Genomic DNA, 23,922 nt, shown 5'->3' with positions numbered 1-23,922 from the left:
AAGATTAGTGGCCACAGTGCTCTCACCAAAGCCACCCAAACTTGCGCCATCATGACTCACCAGAGCTGCAGTCGTGCTGAAGTTGGGGTCAGTGAGCCCAACGCAGAATGGAGACGGTGAGGAACCTGCACTAACCTGTGGTGAATGCTTGGAAATACAACCCTCCCATGGAAAAGGGCAGGCAACTGGAAGACATGTTGGAATCCGGCAGCATGAACAAGTAACAGCATTGACTTCAGTCGATTTCTCCCTACCCAGAGCAGACTGGTGGGAACGCTTGGCCTGGGTCATGCCCCTGGCTGGGACCCAGTAAGTCATCCCAAACCAATCCCATGCATGGCACACACTAACCTGGTGAAGGCCCCACAGGTTGACTGGTTCAGAGGGGAAGGGCCAGCATATGCCGTCCCTGCTTGTACCTCAATGACCAACAGCAAAATGGAGAGGACAAAATTCCCTAGCCAGCACACTTCAGAAGAACCATAACCAACAAGGAAAGGGGCTGGGAACTCCACTATACATCTGTAAGAAAGAAACCAAAAACATGACAAGAGAAGCAAATAAGAAAAAGCCCCCAGTCCCCAACCTTTTGATTATTGATCCAGGAGAGATAAATACAGAGGAGTTTGAGGGCAGCAAACATGCAATATCAGACACGGTATCAGCAGACATAAGGAGATATCTTCACAACCTTAGATGAGCTCGAAACTGAAATATTAATTCAAGTAAGGCAAGATATAAGAAGATTAATAAAAGAAATGCAAAGCACCTCTCAAGAAGACACAGACAGAAGAATGGAAGAACACAAAAAAAGGAGAGAAACGTTCGATGGAGAATATAAAGAAAACCTAGAAAACATGAAGCAAATTCAAAGAGATTACCAAGAAATTAAAAACTCATTGAAACCTGGCAAAACTGCTTGAAAGAAACTAAGGATAGACTTTCAAAATTCCAAGAAAGATTTGCAATGTGTGATGATGAAGGGAAAGATCTCTTAAAAATAATAAGAAACCAGGAAGTAACAGTATAAAGGCTAGAAGATGACAAGAGGATCTATAACTTAAGAATAATAAAAAATGTGAATGAAGAAGCAGGGGTAAAAATAAAGGAAATACAAAGGCTATTCACAGAAATAATTAAGGAAAACTTCCCAAGCATAGGAAAAAGAAATGATATTCAGATGTATGAGGCATATAGAACTTCAGCCATCTACAACCAAAATAGAGCTACACCCAGACATATAATAATCAAGATCCCAGAAATTCATCACAAGAACAGAATATCAAAAGCCATCAGAGCAAAGAAACAGATCATCTATAAAGGAAAACCCATCAAAATCATGGCAGACTTCTCGACACAGACCATCAAATCAAAAAGAGCTTCAAGTGAAGTATTCCAAGCACTGAAAGAAAATAACCCCCAGCCCAGATTGATGTACCCTGAAAAATTGTCTTTACAAATTAAAGGAGAAACCAGATACTTCCATGACAAAGAGGAATTGGGGGAATTCGTGACCACCAATCCAACCCCTACAGAGAATACTGAAGGACATTCTAGAGAGAGGGAAAAAATACCAGGATTTCAGAAATAGTGGCAGAGAGGCTTCAATGAATGGGGCAGACACAGTGGAATGAAGGAGAAAAGTACACAACCAATGGCAGAAAAATAGCATAGCAGAAAGGAGGCAGAGAAGGTTGGCTATAATCTCTAACATAGATGGCCTTGATACACACACAAAAAAAAGAAGAAGAAGAAGAAGAAACACAGGCAGAGTAGATCAGGAGGTAGGGTCCACCGAGATGCTCTGTATAAGAAATATAATTACCCTGAAAAAGGATTTATGGACTGAAAATCAAGTATGAGAAAACAATGCTCTATGTGACAAGGAACTAGAGAGAAATAGGGGCAACTCGACCAGCACCTGCAGGTAAGGTGGAAAGACAGGATATTTATGTGCAATAGAGAAATACTCAGCTATAACGAAGGAAAACCTTGAGGCTTTTGTAGGTAAAGGAATACAACTTGAGATCAAGACCAGGAGTGAGAAGGTTCAGAACCACTTAGGTAAATAGCAGGTTGCCTCCCCCCAATCTAAAAACTGAGGGAGTTGGTGGGACCCAAAATGTGCAGTACACCCTGTGGGAGTGAGAGGGGAGGAATAGTCTAAAAAAAGAAGGCAGAGGATATTGTTAATAGTGTATCAGGACTTAAAACCCACATTACTCACACTCCTCTGTTTAGATGGATTATATCCTGTTCCAGTTTGTCTACTTATACTAGATTTGAGGACACAGACAGCTATCCCCAAAATAGCAGGATATAGTACAGTAAACATCCTTAATTTCCTATTAACTTAATCTGAAGCCCTGTATAACTTATACTGTTTTATCATGACTGATCTTATTTTAATCTGGTTTGTTACACTGCTGTTTTGTATTCATGGATTTTGTTTGAATCTGTTATGATTGATAGTCTCAAGTCTGAGAGGACAGGAAACTATACTGAAGATGACAAGATTCTCTAGGATACCCACTCTGGCTTATTACTGCTTTTGTAGTTTTACAGTCTACAATGTTTTGTCTTTATTAATACTGTTATGGACTGCTATATTTAATTATACTATGCCTGAAGATATAGACAATTCTATTGAAGATAACAAAAGACAACACAGTAACCATTATAGACCACCTTGTACTGTGGTTTTATATGATTTTTTCGTTTCATGTTTTTATAGGAATTTGTTTTGTTTTATCTTGGTTTGTTTTGTTTTTCCCTCTAATACAGAAAGGATAGAAATACATGTAGAGACTCGTGCATGTGTAGAACCTATAAATAGTTTATGAGAGCTGATTACGTAACACATGATGAAATGAACTACTTTGAAGAAAAAAAGACACTATAATACCCAGTGCTGATTCCGTAGCGTCATAATGTGAAATCCAGCAGTACTACTATTCTTTGATCAGAGTGATTTTAGTCTGTTTTGTTTTGTTTAATTTCAACATACGGGAAGGTATGGACAGCTATTTTGAAGAGAATGAGAGACTATGACAGCCACTGTTGACTTCCCTATTGTCTGGTCTTGAAGACCTAAAACACCTTCCTCATCCTGTTCGGATTAGTTTTATACTATGTTGTTTTATATGAATTCTCTATATGTGAAAATATGGGCAACTATTTGGAAGAAAACAAGAGATAATATGATAGATAGTGAAGATCTCTGGTTGTCTTGCTTTGAAATTTTTGTCTCTTTCATTGATTTTTTTTATGTTTTGTTGTATTTAATTTTACCATCTTTAAAATTAAAAAAAAATTTACCTGTAATCTTTTTAGTAGAATATAATTTGTAACTTATAATACTTCATTCTTCTAGAACAGAAGTGACACATAAAGAGAATGGACGAATGAAGAGTACCACAGTCACACAACGGCACCATGACCTTGACAACACACCAGCCCCACAGACACAGCCATATGAATGAGGCTCACAGACATCCCCTGGTGCACAGGAGGCCAGAGCTGGCAAGCATGTGAGAGACACTGGTGGCAGGATGGTGGGAGGCTTTGGTCAGCAGTACTGAGGGGACCCTATGAAGGAGCTACGTCCCATCACATGGATGTGCTCTGCTGGGAGCACTCACTGTGCTGCATCCTTTTTTTGTGCTGCAGCTCTTTTCTCCATGCTGTTAAAGTCCCACAGGAGGACGTGCACAGCAGGGCTTCTGGTCCAACATCACAGTAGTACTGGAGTGGCAGGCCTGGGGCTGGAAGCTCTGCTGCCTTTGTGATGACAAACTGGCACTGTTTCTGCCCTCAGTGGACAGATGTGCACTGCTCCCTGACATGAGTTTGCACACACCTGGGCCGGGATCTGCCAGCTGTATTCATATTCGCTGAGCATTCTCTTTGATAGCCTTCTGCAGTTGAGCAGAGTCCCATTTCACCACATAAGTTCTTCCTCCGCTTTGCCCTCAGAAAGTGTCTGTGCTGAATGCGGGCTTAGGTCAGCTGTTACCTTCTCTTTTGTGTTGCTTTGCTTTTTTGAGACAGGGACTCACTATGTAGTTCAAGCTGGCCTTGAACTACTCCTGCTTCAGTCTCCTGAGTGCTGTGGTTACAGGTATGTGCCACCAAATCTTGCTGGTTATCTTCTTTGGTATGTGCTTTCCTTTGCCATATGCAGGTATGCCTGATCTAAGCAAGAGGCCAGAGGGTTTGCAGACCCCTGTAGAGGCACAGGCAATGTGGTAACTGACTGACCTAAAGTTGCTCTCTGCCTAACAGGTGTCCCATTAGTATTCTCCAAAAATGTGGGGCTGGTCTACTAGACATTCTACCTTGGAAGACCCTGGTTTTAACACCTTCTTCCATGACTACAGATCAATTTTATGGTGATAAAACATTCATAAGACAAACATGATTTTGTGTGTTGAGCTCACCAGGTATCTGATTTACCATACATCTTTGGACCCTCACTGCCTGCCCAAGCCCCTGCCCCAGAATCTCTCCCACTGCCTGGAAGTCTGCATTTATCACAATCACCCTTGCTAGCCCCAGCTGTACCCACAAGTGGCTCCTTGACTCCTCCTACTGTTCCTGCCTCACCTGGGTTCCCACTGCCTGTCCAGGCTCCAGTTCTAAACTTTCCTCCATTACCCAAAAGCCCTGTCAGTCACCATCTCTACTCTTAATGAGCCCACAACTCCAGCTCACCTCCAACTGCCATTTCATATCTAGCCCAAATCTCAACGAGGAGCACCCAACCAACCAGCCCTGTTGTATTATCAGCCATTTGGTTCCATGGATCTCCTAAATTGGAAACATCACATCCCATCCTATTTGGAGAAACCCCAAGCAATGACAGACCTCCTTACAGCCATCTTCCATACCCACCTGCCAACATGGAATGACTGCCAACACTTCCTTCTGTCTCTCTCCAACACAGAGGAACACATCTACATTCTGAATGAGGCTCTAGCCTAGCTCAGAGCACAAGTCCCCACCACCATGGTTGATCCTGGTACTTAGGTGAATGCAACCCTCCCCCAAACTGGGACCATAATATAATACAGGAACATAGTCTTGGATCAATACCACACCATCATTCTTGGGGGCCTAAAGGAAGGAGGTAAAAAGCCAATAAATATGTCCAAAATCACTTAAGTCTCCTAGGAGCAAAAATTAGAATTCAGCACAATTTTATGAAAGACTCAGGCCTATTGAACCTACGCCCCATTTGATCCCAAGGCACCTGAAAACGAAGAGATGGTTTACATAGTCTTCATCACACAATCAGCTTCTGACAATAGAAAAAAGATTCAAATGGTGGATGGATTTGCTAATATGAATGCCACTCAGTTACTACTCTAAAGATGTTGGTTAATCAGGAATGAGAGAAAAGGAAATAACAATATGAAACAGACCACCAGACCTGCCAAAACGCTGCCCTCCTAGCCACCATACTGGGAAAACCTGTCCCTGACAATCAATACTGTGACAACCAATCTAAATTGGCCCTTCAAGCTTCTCAGCCTAAGACTGGAAGCACACCTTGTGCCTTGGGAGCTGACCAATGCACTCACTGCAAATACTTTGGACACTAGGAAGATAAATACTCTCTCATTTGAGGGATACAAAGAACTCTGACTATCCAGGTCCACTTTAGCCTGAAATTTTTCTCCTTCTCTTAGATGACAAGGAGGATAGACCAAGCTCTAGTAAACTGGACTCCCAGGAGCCCACGGTTGTCACTGGAATAGGGGAAAATCCCATGATTTTCATGGTGGACAGTGGGACTGAACACTCACTTGTGACTCAATCTGTTGCTCCCTTATCTCCCAGTGAATCTAAGTTACTGCTGCCACTGAAATCCCTACTGAAAAGAAATTCTGTTGAAGTAGATCCTGTGAGATGGGTGGACACTTTATCAAACATGAATTCCTGTACACACCTGAGTAACCTATCCCTCTCCTGGGATGTGACTTCCGTTCCAAGTTGGGGGCAACTGTTTCCTTTGCTCCGAATGAGCCACTACTCAGGCCCACAGTCCTGAACCTGATCTTGACTTTGACCATCTCCAAGGAAGAAGAATGGCATCTACATCTGCCTGAAATGTCTGATAATCTTAACCCTGAAGTTCTGGCAGCCTTGTTTCCAGAAGTATGGGCAGAAGATTCGACCCTGGGGTTTGCTATCAATCATACCTCTTTGGTAATCAAGCTTTGTTTTATTGCAATCCCCATTGCTGTTAAACAATACCAATGTTACAAGAGAATCAATTCAGTATGCAGTCCCACATATCTTGCTTGAAACATTTTGGAATCCTGGTAGGCTGTTAATCATCTTGGAACATTCTCCAATTCCTGGTAAGAAAGCTCATTACCAGTATGAAAGGAAATTAAGCCTAGTGCAGGACCTCTGCCATCAATTCTGTCATGACAACTCTGCTCTGAGTAGTTCCCATTTGTTATACCCTCCTGGGTCTCCTTCCCTCTGATGTTGCCTGGTTCACCTGACTGGGCCTAAAAGGCACTTTATTCTGCCAATGACAGTCAATCTATTTTCACCTTTAAGTGGGAGGACCTAGAGACAGGATGGAAAAGCCAACTCACCTGGACCTGTCTCCTGCGAACTTTCCTATTCTTTGGAGAAGCACTATTGCTGACCTGGACCAAGGGCTTCCACATGCTGATTTCAACTGCACCTTGCTATAGTACATAGGCAATCTGCTGATTTGCAACTCAAATAAATCAGACTACTAGAAGGGAATTCAAGCCCTTCTTTCTCACCATTTACTAGTCACAGGTTATAAAGTCTCCTCAAATGTGCCAGCCCAAAGTATGCTATGTAGGTTTGATTTAGAAAGAGGACTCAGATGCCTGGGCCCAGAGAAGAAGGGAGTCATTTTTCCCAACCCAAGACCTAAAATAAAAGACAACTTAGAGAATTCATGGTGGCTGTAGGGTTCTGTCAGATAGGGATACCTGGTTTCACCCAGAAGGCTAAGTCACTATTTGACATGCTGACAAGAGAGAAAGATGAAAGAGAACTCTGTGTGTGTGTGTGTGTGTGTGTGTGTGTGTGTGTGTGTGTGTATGTGTGTGTGTGTTGAGACAGGGTTTCACTCTGCAGTTCTGACTGGCCTTGAGCTCACACTATAACCCAGGCTGGTCTCGAACTCACAGGCAGCACCTGGACTCTGCCAGATGAATGAACAATCAATCCTCAAAATCTGGCCTATGCCTGGAAAAAGTACCAGCACAACATCACACACGGAGGTAAAAGTGTTATGAATCAACTTCTCAGCCATTACTATTATATCCCAAAGTTATCCCCAATCTGTGCCTCTTTTAGCCAAAGATATCATACCTGTACAACAACTGAGCCTCCATATGAGCCTAAATCCCCCAACCAGTATCCAATATACTGGATTTTCCCCTTTGAAGATCTACAAATAGATTTTATGGAGGTCAAACCATGCAGAGGCTACAAATATCTCCTGTGTTTGCCTTTATTTATTTGGGATGGCTGGACACATTCCCCATTGGAACTGAAAAAGTCACTAAGTCTATAGATTACTGCTGAGAAAAATCATCCTTAGATATGGGCTTCCCCTAACACTGGCAGCAACAATGGATTCACATGTGTAGTAGAAATAACCCAAAAGCTGACTGAAGAGCTAAAAACCAGGCAGAACCTACAGCATACAGGTCACTAAATTCTGGCAAAGTTGAAACCATGAACAAGACTTTAAAGTTAAGACTGGCCAAGTATCACCAAGAAACTCAGGCATCATGCATAAATTTACTTCCCATGGTCCTTCTCAAGGTCCAAAGTTCACCAGGACCCACAGGATATACACCCTTTGAGGTTTTATATGGGAGACCTCTTCCCATAATTAAAGGTCTCCAGGGAGACCTGCATTAGCTACATAACATATTACATACGTAACTCACACAGCTCACACAGGAGGAAAGACTTTCTCTCAGATACACACACAAAAAAATACCTGAAATACCAGTCAAACCCACAGACACACCTGCCCATATATATAGTCCTGGGGATATGGTTTGGAAAAAAGATCTGTTACAGCCAATCTGGAAAGGACTTTACATGACCATATTAACCATCTCTACAGCTATTAAAGGTCCAGAAATTCAGCCATGGGCTCATACCTCTCAGATCAAGAAGCCTCACCTGGATGACTGCTGGAAGTCCTACCCAGATGAATAAATTCTCCTGAAGACTACCCTAAGAACACAAAGTGCTCTAAGTCCTGCTCCCACCCTGGAAGTTGATGGGTCTATGCATTGCTCAAGCTCCAATTCTGGGATGAATTGCCAACAATTTAACTGTCCACGTTATGAGTATTGAGACTAATCACCTTGGCTTGTATGTTACTGTCAGTTGACTTTTGGTATTTTATACCCCTATATAAACCACCATACAAAGATATTCCCTATTGCTAGTCTCTCTGCTCCTACTTGGTCTTCTTGGACCCCATACTTTAGGGCACTGGAAATTTCAAGTCCAACTTTTTGAAATCAATTCCATCGTAATCCTCAGTCAGAGTGGGTGGGATCTCTCCAAGCATGCTCTATGTTTATACTGTGATGCACGACCAATTCAGACAAATAACCCATGTCTGCACTTCTGGTTCAATGGGTGTGGTAGTCTAAAATGGGAATAAGAATATTGAGCTAATGACAAACATGTTGCCCTGGCATTAACCACTATCAAGGGGATGCCTAGGACACTGCAGAGAACCCAGGGACTACTTTTGTACCACTGCAGGTTATACCAGTAACCTTTTTTTGGTAAATATCTGAACTATTTTCTCATATGCACATACATATACATATGTTGTTTCTTTTGGAGCCTCACACTAACAAGACAATACAATGATTACATATGTGTTTTATTTATTTCACTAGTGAGTGTAGTCTCAAATTGCATCTATTTACCTATAAAGTCTCAAGCCTATCCTTCTTCGGGTCCAAGCAGTACTCCATTATATAAAAATATCACATCTTTTTTACCTATTTCTCAGTTGCTGACATCTAGGTTGCTTCCAAAATCTGGCTATTACAAATTCTGTTGCTATAAACATGTTCTACATATATTGCTGTGGTATGGGGCCTTTTACTCTTTTTGGAAGATACCCAGAAGGGGAATAGCTGGGTTGAACAGGACTCCCCAATTGCAATTTTATGAGGAATCACACTGATTTCCACAGTGATTGCACCATTGAACATACCTAACAACAGTGGAGAAGGGTTAATTTTCCCTACAGCCCCTCCACTATTTCTTAATGCCTGATTTCTTCACAGTAGCCATTCTTTCTGGGGTGAGGTGGAATCTCAAGTGTTGTTTTAATGTGCAGTTCTCCAATGACCAGTGACATTGAACATTTTTTTCACATATTTATTTACTGTTTGTATTTCTTTCTTTTCTCTTTTTTATCTGAATTGGTGATTGAACTCATGACCATGCGCTTACAAGGCAGGTGCTTATGCCACTGAGCTAAATCCCCAGCCCTTTTTTTTTCCCCTTTTTTTTATTGTCTCTTTGTATTTCTTCATCTGAGAAGTGTATATTGATCTCAGGTGCTAATTTGGGGATTGGATCTTTAACTCTGGGAGGACTGATTTTTATGAGTTCTTTATATGTTCTTCACAGAAATCATTTGTCTGAGGTACAGCTGACAAACATTTTTTCTCACATTGTCTCTTCACTCTGTTGGTGGTTTCTCTTGCTGTGCAAAAACTCTTCAACAGAGTGAGATCCCAGTTGTTGATTCTCTGTGATAGTTTCTGTGCAGTCGGGGGTTTGTTCATAAAATCTTTCCTACATCAATGTCTTCAAGAGTTTTGCCTACTCTTATCTTCCAGCAGATTTAACATTTCTATTTTACTATAAAGAGTTTGGATCCACTCTGATTTTAGCTTAGTACATGGTGAAAGATATGAGTGTGGGTTTACTCTTTGGCATGTGTACAGCCAGTTTTTCCAGCACCATTTATTAAAGAGGCTGTCTTTCTTTCAGTGAGTATGTTTGGCACCTTTGTCAAAGATAAGGTGGATTAGTGTATCTACAGCTGCTTCTACATCTTCTAATCTGGTCCACTGATCTTTGGGCCTGTTCTCTGGTGGTACCACACTATTTTTACTACACTAGCTTTATAATATAATTTGAAGTCAGGGATTGTGATGTCCCTGTCTTGTCTTTGTTGCCCAGGATTGCCTTTGCTCTTCTAGATCTCTTCTGGTTCCCAATTAATTTTAGGATTGTTTTCTCTAATTCTATGAGATACGCTATTGGAATTTAGGGTGGGATTGCATTGAATCTATATGCCATTTTCATTATATTGGTTTCTCCTATCCAAAAGCATGGGATATCTCTCCATTTTCTAGTATCCTCTTCAATCTCCTTTTTCACAGTACTGTAGTTTTCAATATAGAGGTCTTTTACATTCTTTGTTAGATTGATTCCTAGGTCTGTCTGTCTGTCTTTCTTTTTTATGCTATTGTATTGTTTTTTTCTCATTTCTCCCTCAGGAGTTTGCTATTCATATACAGGAAGGCTACTGACTTTTGAGTGCGGATTTTGTAAGCAGTTTGATTATTGAATTTGCCTATCAAATCTAGTAGTCTTTTGGCGAAGTTTTTGGAGTCTTCTAAGTAGAGTATCATGTCATCTGCAATTAGCGATAGTTTAACTTCTTCCTCTCTAATCTTTCTTTTTTTAATTTCTTCTGTCATCTAACTGATCCAGCTAATGTTTCCAGGTCTGTACTGAATAAGAGTAGAGACAGTGGACATCCTTGCCTTATTCCTGATTTTAGAGATAAAGCTTTCAGGTTTTTCCATTTAGTATGATGCTGGCTGTTGGTTTGTGATAGAGGGCTTTTATCAGACTGAAATAAAGACCATCTATTCCAATTTCCTGTAGTTTGAATCATGAATGGGTGCTGGACTTTGTCAAAAGCTTTTTCTGCAACTATTGCAATGATCATATGATTTTGTCTTTGGCTCTGTTAATACAATGTATTACATTTGTAGATTCATGCACTTGAACCATCCCTGCATTCCTGGAAAGAATCACACGTGACCATGGTGTACAATCTTCTTGATAACCTGCTGCAGTCTGTTTGGCAGTATCTTATTGAGAATTTTTGTATCAATGCTCATTAGAGAGACTGGCTTATAATTCTCTTTCTTATTTGGGTCCTTCTCTGATTTTGGCATCAGGATAATAATGCTTGCTTGCAGGAATGAATTTGGAAGTATTTCTTCCCTTTCAATTTTATTAGAGTTTGAATGTTGGTACTAGGTCTTCTCTAAATTTCTCACAGAATTCAACAGTGATTCCATCAGAGCCTTGGCTTTTCTTTGTTGACAGGTTTCTAATTACACCTTTGATTTCATTTATTGATATTGGGTTATTTAGAATTTTTGTCTTCTTGATTCAGCTTGGTAATTCTTGTATCTAAGAACCTGTCCATTTCTTCTGTGTTTTCCATCTTTTTAGAATACAGTTTCAAGATATGTATACATGATTTTCTGGATTTCTACAGGGTGTTTTGTGATTTCACTCTTTTCATTCCAAATTGTGTAGATTTGAGTCTTTTTTTTTTTTTTTGATAATGGAGGCTAAAGGTTTATCAATCTTATTTAATCTTTTAAACAACCAACTCTTCAATTCATTGATTTTTTGTATTGTGTCTTAGCCTCCAGCATGTTAACTTCTGCTCTGCTCTTTACAATTTCCTCAGTTTTATGAGCTTTGGGTTTAGCCTGCTCTTCTCCTAGAAGTTTGAGGTTCAACATTAAATTGTGTTCATATACTCTGTTTTCCAGATACAGGTATTTACTGCTACAAATTTAAGCATAAATTTATAAACTTAAGACTGCCTGCATTGTGTCCCACAAGTTCCAGTATGTTGTACTGTCATTATCATTTAGCTGTAAAAACTGTTTAATTTCTTCTTTAACTTCATCTGTGACTCACTGGTAATTCAGTAGAGTGCTGTTTAATTTCCATATGCTTATGAAGTTCTTGCGGCTTCCTTTGGCATGGATTTCCAATTGCACTGTGGTCTGATAAAGGATAATTTCAATACCTTTGCATTTATTTAAGCATCTTCTATGAATCAGTATATGGCCAATTTTGGAGAATGTCCTAGATGAGAAGTTTATGTATTCTGATGTTGTGAGTGGAACACTATAGACATCTACTAAGTCCATTTGTTCAGAAGTCTGGTTTAGTTGTATTTCATTACTGATTTTTTGTCTAGTTGATATATCTTTTTTGAGAGTGGGGTATTGAGGTTTCCCAATACAATTGTATTAGGGCTTATTTGATTTTTCACGTCCATTAGTAATTGTTTTATAATGTTGGGTGCACCAGTATTTGTTGCACATATATTTATGACTGTTATCTCTTCCTCTTTCTGAGGATATAGTGACCTTCTTTATCTCTCTCTTAATCCATCTTGGCTTGAAATTCACTTTGCAAATAGAACGGCTACCCTTGCTTTTTTCTGGTTTCCTGTTGCGAGTATTGTTTTCCATCCTTTGACTTTCAGTCTACGAATTTCTTTTTTAATTAAATGTGTTTCTTGTATGTGGCATATTGTTGGATCTTGCTTCTTGATCCATTCTGCCAGTCGGTGTCTTTTGACTGGTGAATTAAGACTATTAACATTATTGGTTATAACTGAAATATATGAAATGAAATGACTTATCCTTTTCCTGTTATTTTCCTGTTGGCTTTCTCCCATTTTACCCCCTTCCTTCTAATTGTTTGTCTTCCCTGTTGGATCCTTCTTTAGGGTTCATGGAGCTGCAGTCCTTATTATCTATTTCTAGAATGTCCTTTAGAACATTCTGGAGTGCTGGCTTGATGTTCATAAATTTCCTCAGATGTTCTTTGTTACAGAAGTATCTTACTTCTCTATCAATTTTGAAAGACAGTTTTGCAGGATACATCAATCTAGGTTTGTTGTAGTCAGGAGTTGTGAGGACAACAATTAGAAACAGGACATGGAATTTATAGTATTATTTTATGATGGTCACCCAGAGTTAACACAAGAAAGTGCAGGAAATCTACCCACAACACCAAAGGCACAGAATATTCAGCCATGGGCCTAAATCCCACAGCAATGTCCTATGTGAGTCCAGATGAAAACCCAGAGCCCATAACAATGCCTCCCATGAGTCCAACTGGAGATCTAGAGTCCACGAAAAAGACTCACATCAGTCCATTTTACAGATCAGTGCTGGGAAGGTCCAAATGTCAGCAGTGGAAGGTAGAAAGTCTATGCCAGTGAGGTGAAGGAGCTATGCTGGCAGGTTGAAGGTTCTATACTGGAGCTGAGAAGTCACACTCATAATAAAGATCAGGGCTGTCCTGAAAAGCACCCACAGCCATCCTCAGCAACACAGAGATTCCAAGCTCCTCCAACAATAAGCACAGTTGAGTACATGCCAGGAAGTCAGCATGAGTTTGTTCTGGAAATTAAGTGGCACACATCTTCCCCTCTGGAGCCAAGAAGCAATGCTCAATGTAAGGACAAGAGCTTCTCCAGGAGTACCAACGGCTCAAACAGTAACACTTAGTGAAACCCACAATGTCTCAATGCCATCCTTCTCCTTCTCCACATCTCTATTTATGCTGGCAACTTTCCTCCAGTAGAACATCTACACTCAGCACCATGGTGATTTAATTCAGCTAGTGTTAGGTTGACCATCATCATAACAAGGTTGAAAATTGTTTTCCTTTAGAACTTGAAGTACTTCACTCTGTGCTCTCCTTGACTTGAGAGTTTGTGCTGAGAAGTCAGCTGTGATTCTGATGGGCTTTCCTTTATAGGTGATTTGTTTCCTTTCTCTAATGGTTTTTAGGATTGTATTCTTGTGCTGAATTCCTGAAATCTGATGACATGCCTGGATATAGATTTTTTTTTTTTTTGATCATTGCTAACTGGAGGTCTATATGCCTCGTTTATATGTATGTCAAATTCTTTTTCTCTACCAGGCAAGTTTTTGTTATGATGTCTGTGAACATGTTTTTAATGTCACTTGTGGTATCACCTCCTTGTTCACTGACTCCAATTAATCTTAAATTATTCTTCTTTGCCTCATCTCACAGCTGTCACTGATTTCTCAGGGTCCTTCGCTAGTTATGAGAAATCTTTCTTTACCTGGTCATTAACTGCAAGCCTGTCTTCAATATCTGAGATCCTGCCCTCACACTGGCCTAATTTGCTTTTAATATTTTCAATGGAGTTTTTATTCTCCTAGATATCTGCTTAAATCTGCTTTATGGATTCTTTCCTATCCTGATCTTCCATAATTTTCTTTAGGTCATCTATTTTTTGTGTCTGCTCTAAAGTTGCTAAGCATGGTGTGTATTTTGGCAATCTCTGTAGTTATCTGAGAGATTCATTTCTGATTTCATTTTTTACAGAGCCTCATTCAATTGTTGTTTCCACTTTAGAGACACCTAGTAGAGGAGTTTTTAGACTGTCCCAGCTCACTGCCCCCTGTATTTGCCTTTGGCAAACTGGATGTCTGTTGTTGCATTTTGCTTAAATGTCTTCTCATTTTATTCTCTCTCTCTCTCTCTCTCTCTCTCTCTCTCTCTCTCTCTTTAGTTTCATACCTGGGGTGATGCTTTTAAGTTGCCTATGGTGGGCTGCTTAATTGGTAGTATTTGGGACCCTTAGGTGACGATTATTTCCTCTAAGGTATCTTCCAGGTGTAGCTGGTTTTTCAGTTTTGAATCTGTTGGAAGATTTTACCTCTTTAGTCTTCTGGAGATGAGAAGCTGTTGCCTGTTTGGGCTGGTCTCTGGTTCTTTGTAACTGCTGCACTATATTTTCTGTGACTCTTAGACAATCTCAATCATGGAATACCGGGACCAACAGCTTTTTAGAAAAATTATGTCAACTGTGGCTATATGGTACCAATAGCATCATACACAGCCTAGAAAATGACAAACTGAGCTAACCCTTTGCAATTTTTAGCCTTATGAACTAGATTTGTGATTATATAACAAGATGTAAAACAAACCAGATAATTATAGATAATATATAAGTCATATGTCAATTTTCACCTCAAGGGTTTCAAACATAAAATGAATTAAGGAGAAACTAGAGAAATGGGAAGAAGAAAAAGAAATTAGAAATAAGGTTGGAGGACAAAGGGGGATCATACCAATTTGGAGAAACTGATGCAGAAGATTGAAGGAAAACAGAGATGGAAAAGATAAAAGGAAGACTAGAACCAAACCACATCCACAAAGAGTTTAGGAATCACTTTAACACTCATATAAAACAATGAAGGTGAAAAAAGAAAAAGGAAAAGAAAAACAGTGCACTCCCAGGGTTCTGAGTTTACTAGGAGATATCTTGTGGAGACAGAGTCCCAAATCATGCCTATCTATCCTAGCAAGACAGCAGTTGCTTTATGGTGGTATAGTGGATAATCTCAGCAGGCCTGCTCCAAGACCACATTCATCAGGCTTGCTGCAGTCCAAGCAATTATCACGGGTCTGAGCCCCAGCAAGGAGCTACTACAGGAAGCCAGCAGCAGTTCTGGGTTCTGAGATCAGCGCGCTCATCTCCAAAATGGCTCCCAGCTAATTGTTCTCTCCCTGTGGGAAGACTGAGTCCTCTGCACTCACCAACAGCCAGTGCAGTCTTCCAGGTCTACTGCTCCCCTCCACTGCTGCGTCTCTCTGCAGAGGCCTCTGGGGTTGCCAGCCATCACCGTCACCAAGACCAGGCATCCCCAGGTGCAAGCAGCTCCTCTCACACAGAGAGTTCCATCTCAAGGCGAATGTGCAGCCAGCTACTGCCTTCTTCCTTGAAGTTTTTCTTTTTATTCTCTCTGTGGACTTCAATTCACACTTCAGATTCTTCCTAGGTCCAGGGGGCCCACTTTCTTCCTTCTTATCTTCCTCACAGTGCTATATTCTAGCGTCTGGATGGTGACTCTGAGAGAGGCTGTTTTCTCTGCTGCTTACTGTTCCACTATCTTCCCAGGAGTCTCTATCAGTAAATTCTTAACCCAGCTCTCTTCAAACCCAAACTGCCAACAAGGGCTTACAACCTGACAAGGCACACCACAAATAATCCAACAAACCCAGAATGGACAATAGGTTGCTGAATAGGTGTCCAAATAGACAGCAGAGGAAAAGATCCAGGAATGTTACTTAAGGTCTAAAAAGTTTGGATCTTTCTACCCTATATAAGGACTCTTACTCCAAAGCCACCACTGTTCTCCCTAGCCCCTGAGCCCAAAAGAAACCTTACTGGCCTGCCAATAGCCTGCTACACCTTGTTAACAACATTCACCAAATCTTCCAGATATTAGATCTCGAACTAGGAAACAACTGTTGGCTCTGCATTCCCCTCACAGCTCTTGCCCACCATGCTATAGGCTTAACTCTAAACGGTAGTAGCCTCAGCTCTACCTCCACTCCTGATTGCTTGCTCCACTCTCACCAACAGAGGTAAGGGGAAATGCCTAATGCCTCCTGTGCTCCTCCGTGAAACCTAATGTCTCAGCCAATTGTAAAGACAGTAGGATTGGCACCTCGGGCTCTGTGATGTTCCCCGCTCCCATGGAACCTTTAATGTCTGCTCTCACACAGTCCACCAGGTGTTTTGAGGCTCAAAAATGAATCTCTATGCACTTGCCTGCTTCTTGCCTGCTCTCAGTTTACTCAGATCAGCAGGGCCCTACACATGCCTACTAGTCATACCACAAGTGTGATTCAGTAATACTGCCAATTTTGGCAGGAATAAGTGTAGCAGGAAATTTGGCCCTTACTGCCACTGCTCTAGGCTTAGGTCAGCAGCAATACTCACAAATAGGTGCCCTATACTGTAGTTAAGTCGTCTTAAAAAGATGACTTAACTACAGTATAGGAAGCACTCAACACACGACAGGACCAGACTGTCTCCCTGGCTCTGGTGGTCCTCCAAAACTACAGGGTTTTAGACCTCCTTACTGCTCAACAAGGAGGTACTTATTTATTTTTAAAAGAAAAATGCTGTTACTATGCTAATAAATCAGGTGTTAGAGAAACCGTTCACCAATCATGAGAATGAATCAATCAGCAAGCCTGAAACAAACAGGCAAAGGCCTATTGGTAGAACTCCCTAGGAAACTGGGATTTATGGTTGGGACCTCTATGGTTGGGACCTCTGCCTGCTCTTATCTTAATCCTAATGTTAGTACCCTATGTCCTAAACTGGTTTACCCACTGTGTCCCAGTACCTTGATCCCATAAAGCTCCAAATGCTTGACAGACAAGGACCGTATCAATCTTTAGTGACCTCCTCCCCTTAAACAAGAACACACAGTCAAGTATTTGACTAAATACAATTTAAGAGCCCCCACACTTCAGTAAGCCCTTATATATTTCTGTCTCCCCAGAATAAATGTCACCCTCTTTCCACCATATGCAAAATAGGGGAAACCAGAATGTAACTTCTTGACTAATCATGTACCTCCAGCTTATCCCCACCATATGCAATGAAGATGAACCTCAGTGTAACTTTCTGTCCAATGAATTAACAGTGAGTGCCCTGCTTTTGTGTTTTTTACTTTCCTGTAAACTCTATAAAAACTGCTCACTGAGAGGGCAGTGCCTGACTCTTTCATAAGTGATCTCAGTCAGGCCCACCAGCATAAATAAAGCTATACACTCGCCTCCAAACCACAGGTGCAACTTGGGTCTTGGTCTCAGATTGCTACAACACTTACAGTGAGTTATAACACTGTGAGCTGCAACACTTACTGTTAGCTGTAACACTTGCTATAACAACAGCATCCCGGAAGTAGAGCAAGCAAGGAAGAGTCACAGACAAAGGGGCCACAAACTAGATATAGGCCCAAGGTTATGCCCTCAGGACCAAAAGTATGCTTTGTTAATATCCCAGGCATCTCTTAGGCCAATTAGTTGACAAACAAGATTAACCATCACAAGTCCACCACTTTTCCCTTAACACCCAAGTATATTTTCTTAAACCATACTTACTTTCCAGATAGAGACAATAATAAGGTCATAATTCCACCATCATGATCTAAACTATTCTGTCTACAACTGAAAATACACTAGTACTGTCTCCCAAATCTCAACTGTCCCAGCACTGCTCTTGAAGTCTAAAATCTCTTCTGAAACTCAAGGCAAATTCTCAGTTACCAACTCCTGTAAAACTGAGAAAGTAATTGTGCTTCCAACATACCACAGCACAGGGTAAATAATACTATTCCAAAAGGGAATAGAAAGGAAATAGATGAAAACATGATTGAAATGCATTGGTGAAAACATTAAATCCTGTAGCTGACTATCAGCAACTGTGGCACATGATGGCAAGATGAGTTGCAGTGGGCTTTGGCATCTCTGTCCAATGCAGCTTTCATCAGCACACATGCCAATGTTCCTAGAATATCCAACTTCCTGGAGTCTCCTCTAGAGCATTCAGCTTTATTCATACAGCTTCATGCACTGCCCTCTCAAGGTCTCCTGGCTGGGACTCAGGACCTGTAACACACTGCCTAGCCTTACAAATCTTCCTTTGCAATTCTGGTAGAAACCTTGGTAACCTTGTAACTTATGCATTCTGTATACCTTTAAAACCAGCATCACAACACTAAAGTTTGCAACCAGTGTGAGCAGTAGCCAGGACCCCTTAGACCACAGCCTTTGAGTGCCTGGATGGCTTAGCATGATGAAATTAATCCTGAGGTATAGTCAGGTTGGAACAGGAGGCTCAGAATCTCTTCTAAAAGGAAAGGTTTATACTTTTGAGCTCTCAAGCTTGAGAAGGGTAGATCTTGTGGATGGCTGAGATGCCCTCAAAGTATGTTTCTTATTCCAGTGCAAAGTATTTGGCTTTTATTTTTATAGGTAATAAAAAAAGTTTTAGCCAGGCGTGGTGGCTCATGCCTGTAATCCCAGCACTCAGGAGGCTGAGGCAGGAGGAACGTTGCAAGTTGGAGACCAGCCTGGGCTACAAAGTGAGCTCAAGGCCAGTCTGAACTGCATAGCAAGACCCTGTCTCAAAAAGACAAAAAAAAAAAAAGTTTTAATTGGAACATTAGAGGGAAGGTATGAAAGGACTCCAGCTTGGTAGATGAAGGGAGTACACTGCAAAGTTGGGAAGCCAGCTTTCAAGGCTTTCAAGGTCATCTGAGGTCTGGTTGATTATTACCTCCGTCTCAGTGTCATAGTTCTGGAATCTTTGTAGTTGATGGACATCTGGGAGTAGCTGAACATCCTTGTACACTGCTCATTTTGTGTCCTCACTTTTGAAAGACCACGAGGATTTGGGGCTGATCAACCCTGTTCAGCCAGGTCCGAAATGACCACCAAGCCCTATGAAGAGCTGAGAAGAGATCTGACCCAAGATTTACAGTAACAGGGTCACAAATGATAGTCAAGCTTTGTCTGCTTTTAGTTACCAATTGGGCATCTGCAGGCCAAGTGAGGAGCTATGATTCACATAAAAATGGCATTTAAATTCCTGACTAACCCAGAAGAAAACAAATCATGCTGTTAATGAGTATGCAAGTAACTGTTATACTAAGATGCTGAAAAATTAAAATAATTGATTAAAAGATAATTAACAAAAAGTTACCTAAAAAGATAGTTATTAGCAATATTGTCATTCTGTACTGAGTTCGTTACCTTAGTAACCAAGCACCAACCACAGTTATAAATTAACCTGACCGCGTCGTTATGCTGTTCTGTGATGCGTCATCCCCCCCGCAACCTTAGTAGCCTGTGTGCTATGTCAATTTTTGTTCCCCTCGTAAGAGACAAATGATGCTGTGTCAACCATTGTTCCCTTTCTGAGAGACAAATGTTCCTGGAATTGGCAGACCAAGGGCTATGAGTTGGCTAACCACCCACTGTGAAATGCCTCTGACCTCAAGCAAAGGGGAACAAAGGCCCACCTTATTTCTGTTTCTCATCACTATGTACTTAATGATCAATGAGCTAATCATAAATGAACTATAAAAATCAGTCAAAACTCTAACTCAGTTGCACAGCTTTGCAAATTCCATCTGGACTGTGTCACTGGGCCAACTAAAATAAAAGCACTTCTTCCTAAAAATGACGTCGTTCTGCCCCATCTTTTCCATCTCAGGAGTTTTGCCCCCTTTTTCATCTCAGGGGCCTTTTTGGGGAAGTACAACAGTAACAAAGGGCCCAGGATTTTGCCTGTCCTCCACGTTCTTTGACTATGTCACAACAGTCATTCCCCTGAAATGTTCTTTTATTCTTTTTTTTTTTTTTTTTTTGCACTGGGAATTGAACTTATGATCTTGTGCTTATCAGGCAGGCGCTGAACTACATCCTTTACCTGACAGGGCTTCTTTTTAATAGTACTAATCTCTTCAGCAACTACAGTTATTTTGGCTCCGACTTTACACACACTTTTTTTCTGGCTAAAATTTAAGTTTTTCAAATATTTCTGCTCTGCTTTTTGCTCCTGATTCTCACTATAAGCCTGGTAAAAACAGTTAGCAGTACCCATGCCACAGCCTGAACTGTACTGCCTTGAAATGTAGATCAATTAGTCTAGCCAGGTGTAGTGGCTCATGCCTATAATCCCAGCACTTTCGAGGCTGAGGTAGGAGGATAATTGTGAGTTGGAGACCAACCTAGGCTACAAAGTGAGCTCAAGGCCAGCCTGAACTGCATAGAGAGACCCTGTCTCAAAGAGACAAAAAAAAAAGAAAAAAATTAGAAAGAAAAAAGAAAAAGTCTATTGCCCTTAAGCTTAGCCTCAGACAAAGTTTTATGGCATGGACAAAATGTACACAAGTTCTTTGCCAGGATATAACTTACATGGCCTCTAGTCCAATTCCTGAAACAATCTTTACTTCCATTTGAATTCTCTAGAAGAGACTGTATATTCTGCTGATACTGAGCTTCCACCAGAAGTGCCCATCAAGCTCTGCTTATAGAACTCTAAAGCTGCTATAGCCTGCATCTGCAAACATTCCAGAACTCTCCTGCAAATAATTTCTAAAGGCTCCTGAATCAATGATCCGGTATAGTCATAGTAATAGGCCCACTTTCCCACTAACAATTTTCTATAACAGTTTTTCCATTGCTGGGTCAAAATAACCTGCCACATGCAACTTAAAGGAAGAGAGATTTTGACTTTATAGTATTAGACCATAATTAGCTGGCTCCAAGCCAGAAACATCATCATGAGGGTATGGTAGAGAAAAGCTATAACTCACAGCATCCAGGAAGCTGAGCAAAAAAGGAAGATCCAAAGAGCAAAGATCAGGGACTCAATATAGTCCATGCTCTCATGATCCACCCACAAGCGTGCTTTACTAATCTCCTAGGTGTTTCTCATGCCAGTCAAGTCGACAACTGAGATTTTTCTCACAACAGCTATCAGCAAAACCCAGTGTTCTCATGAACAGAGGCTGATACCCACCCTGGCATTGAGGTCATCTCCAAGCAGAGTCTGCAGGAGGGCAGGCAGCTGCTTATCCAGGTGGAGTTTCCGGCACAGCTGGATCAGCTCCTCCAGGTCCAGAAAGCCTGTCCCTGTGGTATCACAGCTGTTGTAGACATCCTTGAGCTGTGAGATGTAGTAACTGTCTTCTTCATCCATCCCATAGCAGGCTGGCCTTGGCAGGGGAAAAGAAAAGCATCAGGACAAGTTTCTTGCCACTACACATGTTCCTGAACTGCTGGACAAGTGCAGGAGCAGAGCTGACACATGAGAAAAGAGTTAGAGCTTTTCCAGACCCGGTGTGCTGGAAGGGCATGGCCTCGTTTGCAGGAGAGACAGAGCACGCTGGCAGGGACAGCAAGGATGGGAAGCCCTTCACCATCAGTCACCAGAACCAGAATGTCTCTGTTGTGTGTGTGTGTTTTTTTTTAAATTCTATTACATAATTACTTGAAAACAGAGCTAAAGATGAAAGGAAGGAGCTGGGCATGATGATGCACACCTGTTATTTCAGCAGTCAGGAGGTTGAGGCAGGAGGATCAGAGTCTCTGAGGCCATCTGGGACTACAACGTGAGTTCAAGGCCATCCTGAACTGCATACTGTCTCAAAAAGACCAAAAAAAAAAACCAAAAAACAAAAAACAAAAAAACCACCCACAAGATGAAGGGAAGGGATAGGAGAGGGAGCTAAGAACAAACAACACTAAAATCATCCAAATTCCTATCACCTATATAAACTATTATTAATATTTTGGTGTACCTGCATTCTAATTTTTCTGTAGAAATCTAACAATGCAACTTTTTATCACAAATTGAAGTATTTACTTACAAAATAAGTTGTAAAAAATTAACTAAATTCCAATAAATAAAATTGCTTATCAGGAAAGATGGAAGCGCCAATAAATATACAGTCTCCAAAAATATACAAAGACTATTAATAAATTCAACAAGAAAATAATGTATTTAATAACAACCTAAAAGTGCTAAAATTAAAATAGATACCATTATGTTAAATTATTCTGACTAAAACCTTCCAGTCCTAGTAAGTAATCATAAGAAGGGGATCTCCCACAATGCTGTAGGAAGGTCAGCCATAAACACTGAGGGAAGTCATAGTGTCAACATATCAAGAAACTTTACACAGTACTCTGGGAGGCTGAGGCAAAGGGGATCACAAGTTCTGCCCAGCATAGGCAACTCACAGACTTACTGAGATTCTGTCTCAAAATAAAAAACAAGGACTTCCAGGAAAATGGTAGAACAGTGAGCAACAGAGAAAGAACCTCTCCAAGTTTCGGTGGACGAGAAAGAGGAGGAGGAAAGAGGTGGGTCCCATGGACAGAGGAAGAATGTGAACTGAGACTTAAAGCCCATGGAGACAGGTAATTCAGGAATTCACAAAAATAAAAATCTTTTTAAAAAATTGGTGCAACAGAACTGCCAGATGGTGAGAAATGGTAAGGAAACAACTCGGCCTACACACACTGTGTGCTGGGAGAGGCCCTGTCTGCTGGGGAGAAGCAGCAAGGAAGCTGTCTCCACCTGCAGCCGCCTTTCTCCCCCATAAGCAACCAGACACAACACAGGCTGAGAGGGTAATGACTGAAGTAACTGAAGTAGGGAAGCAACCTGACATTTATGTTGTTTGACTTTGCAGGCCTGGGGCCAACAGTCTGGTAACTATCTAGAGGATAACAACATGTAACATAGTAACAACTGTGGATTTCCTACTGTCCTATTACACTTTTGTGTTGTTACATTTCACCATTGTGTTTTACTCCCTTTAAATTTTTAAAAAAAAAGAGGGGACTAAGAATGTAGGTTGGGGTGAAGGTGCTGGGTTCAACCTTATACTTCCAAATAATAGTAATAGTAATCATAAAACGAAACTGTAAAATAATTCACAAACATGAAACAATAAAGCAACATCTTTTATAAGGGCCCAGCAAGACACATGTTGATTTAACACAAACTGTGCTGCTCAAGTGCAGGTGGGATGGTTTATACTGCCATCCCTGTGCAAGATGGGGAGGTGTGAGTGGAAACTCTGTGGAACCAGGATGGATCTTCACAGTCACAAGACCCTAAGGCTGCAGATACGAGTGGCTTATCTGACCTCTTGAACACCTCTCGGTGACTATAGATCAGCCAGTGTATATACCAAGGACAAACAAGCTCGGCTGGGAGCTCAGCTTCCCAAGCATGTGGCCATGCATAAGGGGACACCCTCCTTCCTAATCAGAAGACACTCCTCAGTGGCAACAGGTGACAGGCTGGGTAGAGGGGTGTGCAGTGACTTGGCCCCTTTACCTGGTGTAGCCAACTGCAAAAACCATCCAGACAGGAAATCAACAGGAAAATGTGATTCATCAAACTGCAAACCAAACTTCCCAGAGACAACACAGTCCAACCAGGTTGTACCT

At 41.1% G+C, this 23,922-nt stretch overlaps 1 protein-coding gene across 10 annotated transcripts in view; it reads right to left on the bottom strand.

Annotated features, from left to right (window-relative positions):
• The window catches only part of Ninl (ninein like), an 82,456-nt gene that overhangs the window by 36,580 nt on the left and 21,954 nt on the right, over positions 1 to 23,922 (bottom strand). For 2 of the 10 annotated variants that reach the window (XM_023560057.2, XM_063248594.1), the window contains exons 1-2: positions 22,002 to 22,263; positions 21,479 to 21,674 (exon numbers count right to left, since the gene is read on the bottom strand). In XM_023560057.2, coding sequence (XP_023415825.2) covers positions 21,479 to 21,658 — 180 coding nt within the window. In that variant the 5' untranslated portion in view covers positions 21,659 to 21,674; positions 22,002 to 22,263. Of the gene's footprint in view, positions 1 to 21,478; positions 21,675 to 22,001; positions 22,276 to 23,922 lie in introns of those variants that run through there. The other 8 variants (XM_063248589.1, XM_063248591.1, XM_063248590.1 and 5 more) reach the window with 7 other exon arrangements.

Source organism: Cavia porcellus, unplaced genomic scaffold, assembly GCF_034190915.1.
Source record: "Cavia porcellus strain 051 isolate PalLab524CR breed Dunkin Hartley unplaced genomic scaffold, mCavPor4.1 scaffold_5, whole genome shotgun sequence".
Classification (NCBI taxonomy): domain Eukaryota; kingdom Metazoa; phylum Chordata; class Mammalia; order Rodentia; family Caviidae; genus Cavia; species Cavia porcellus.
The sequence above is the reverse complement of the archived record's forward strand: the minus strand, read 5'-3'. Positions and strand labels throughout refer to the sequence as shown.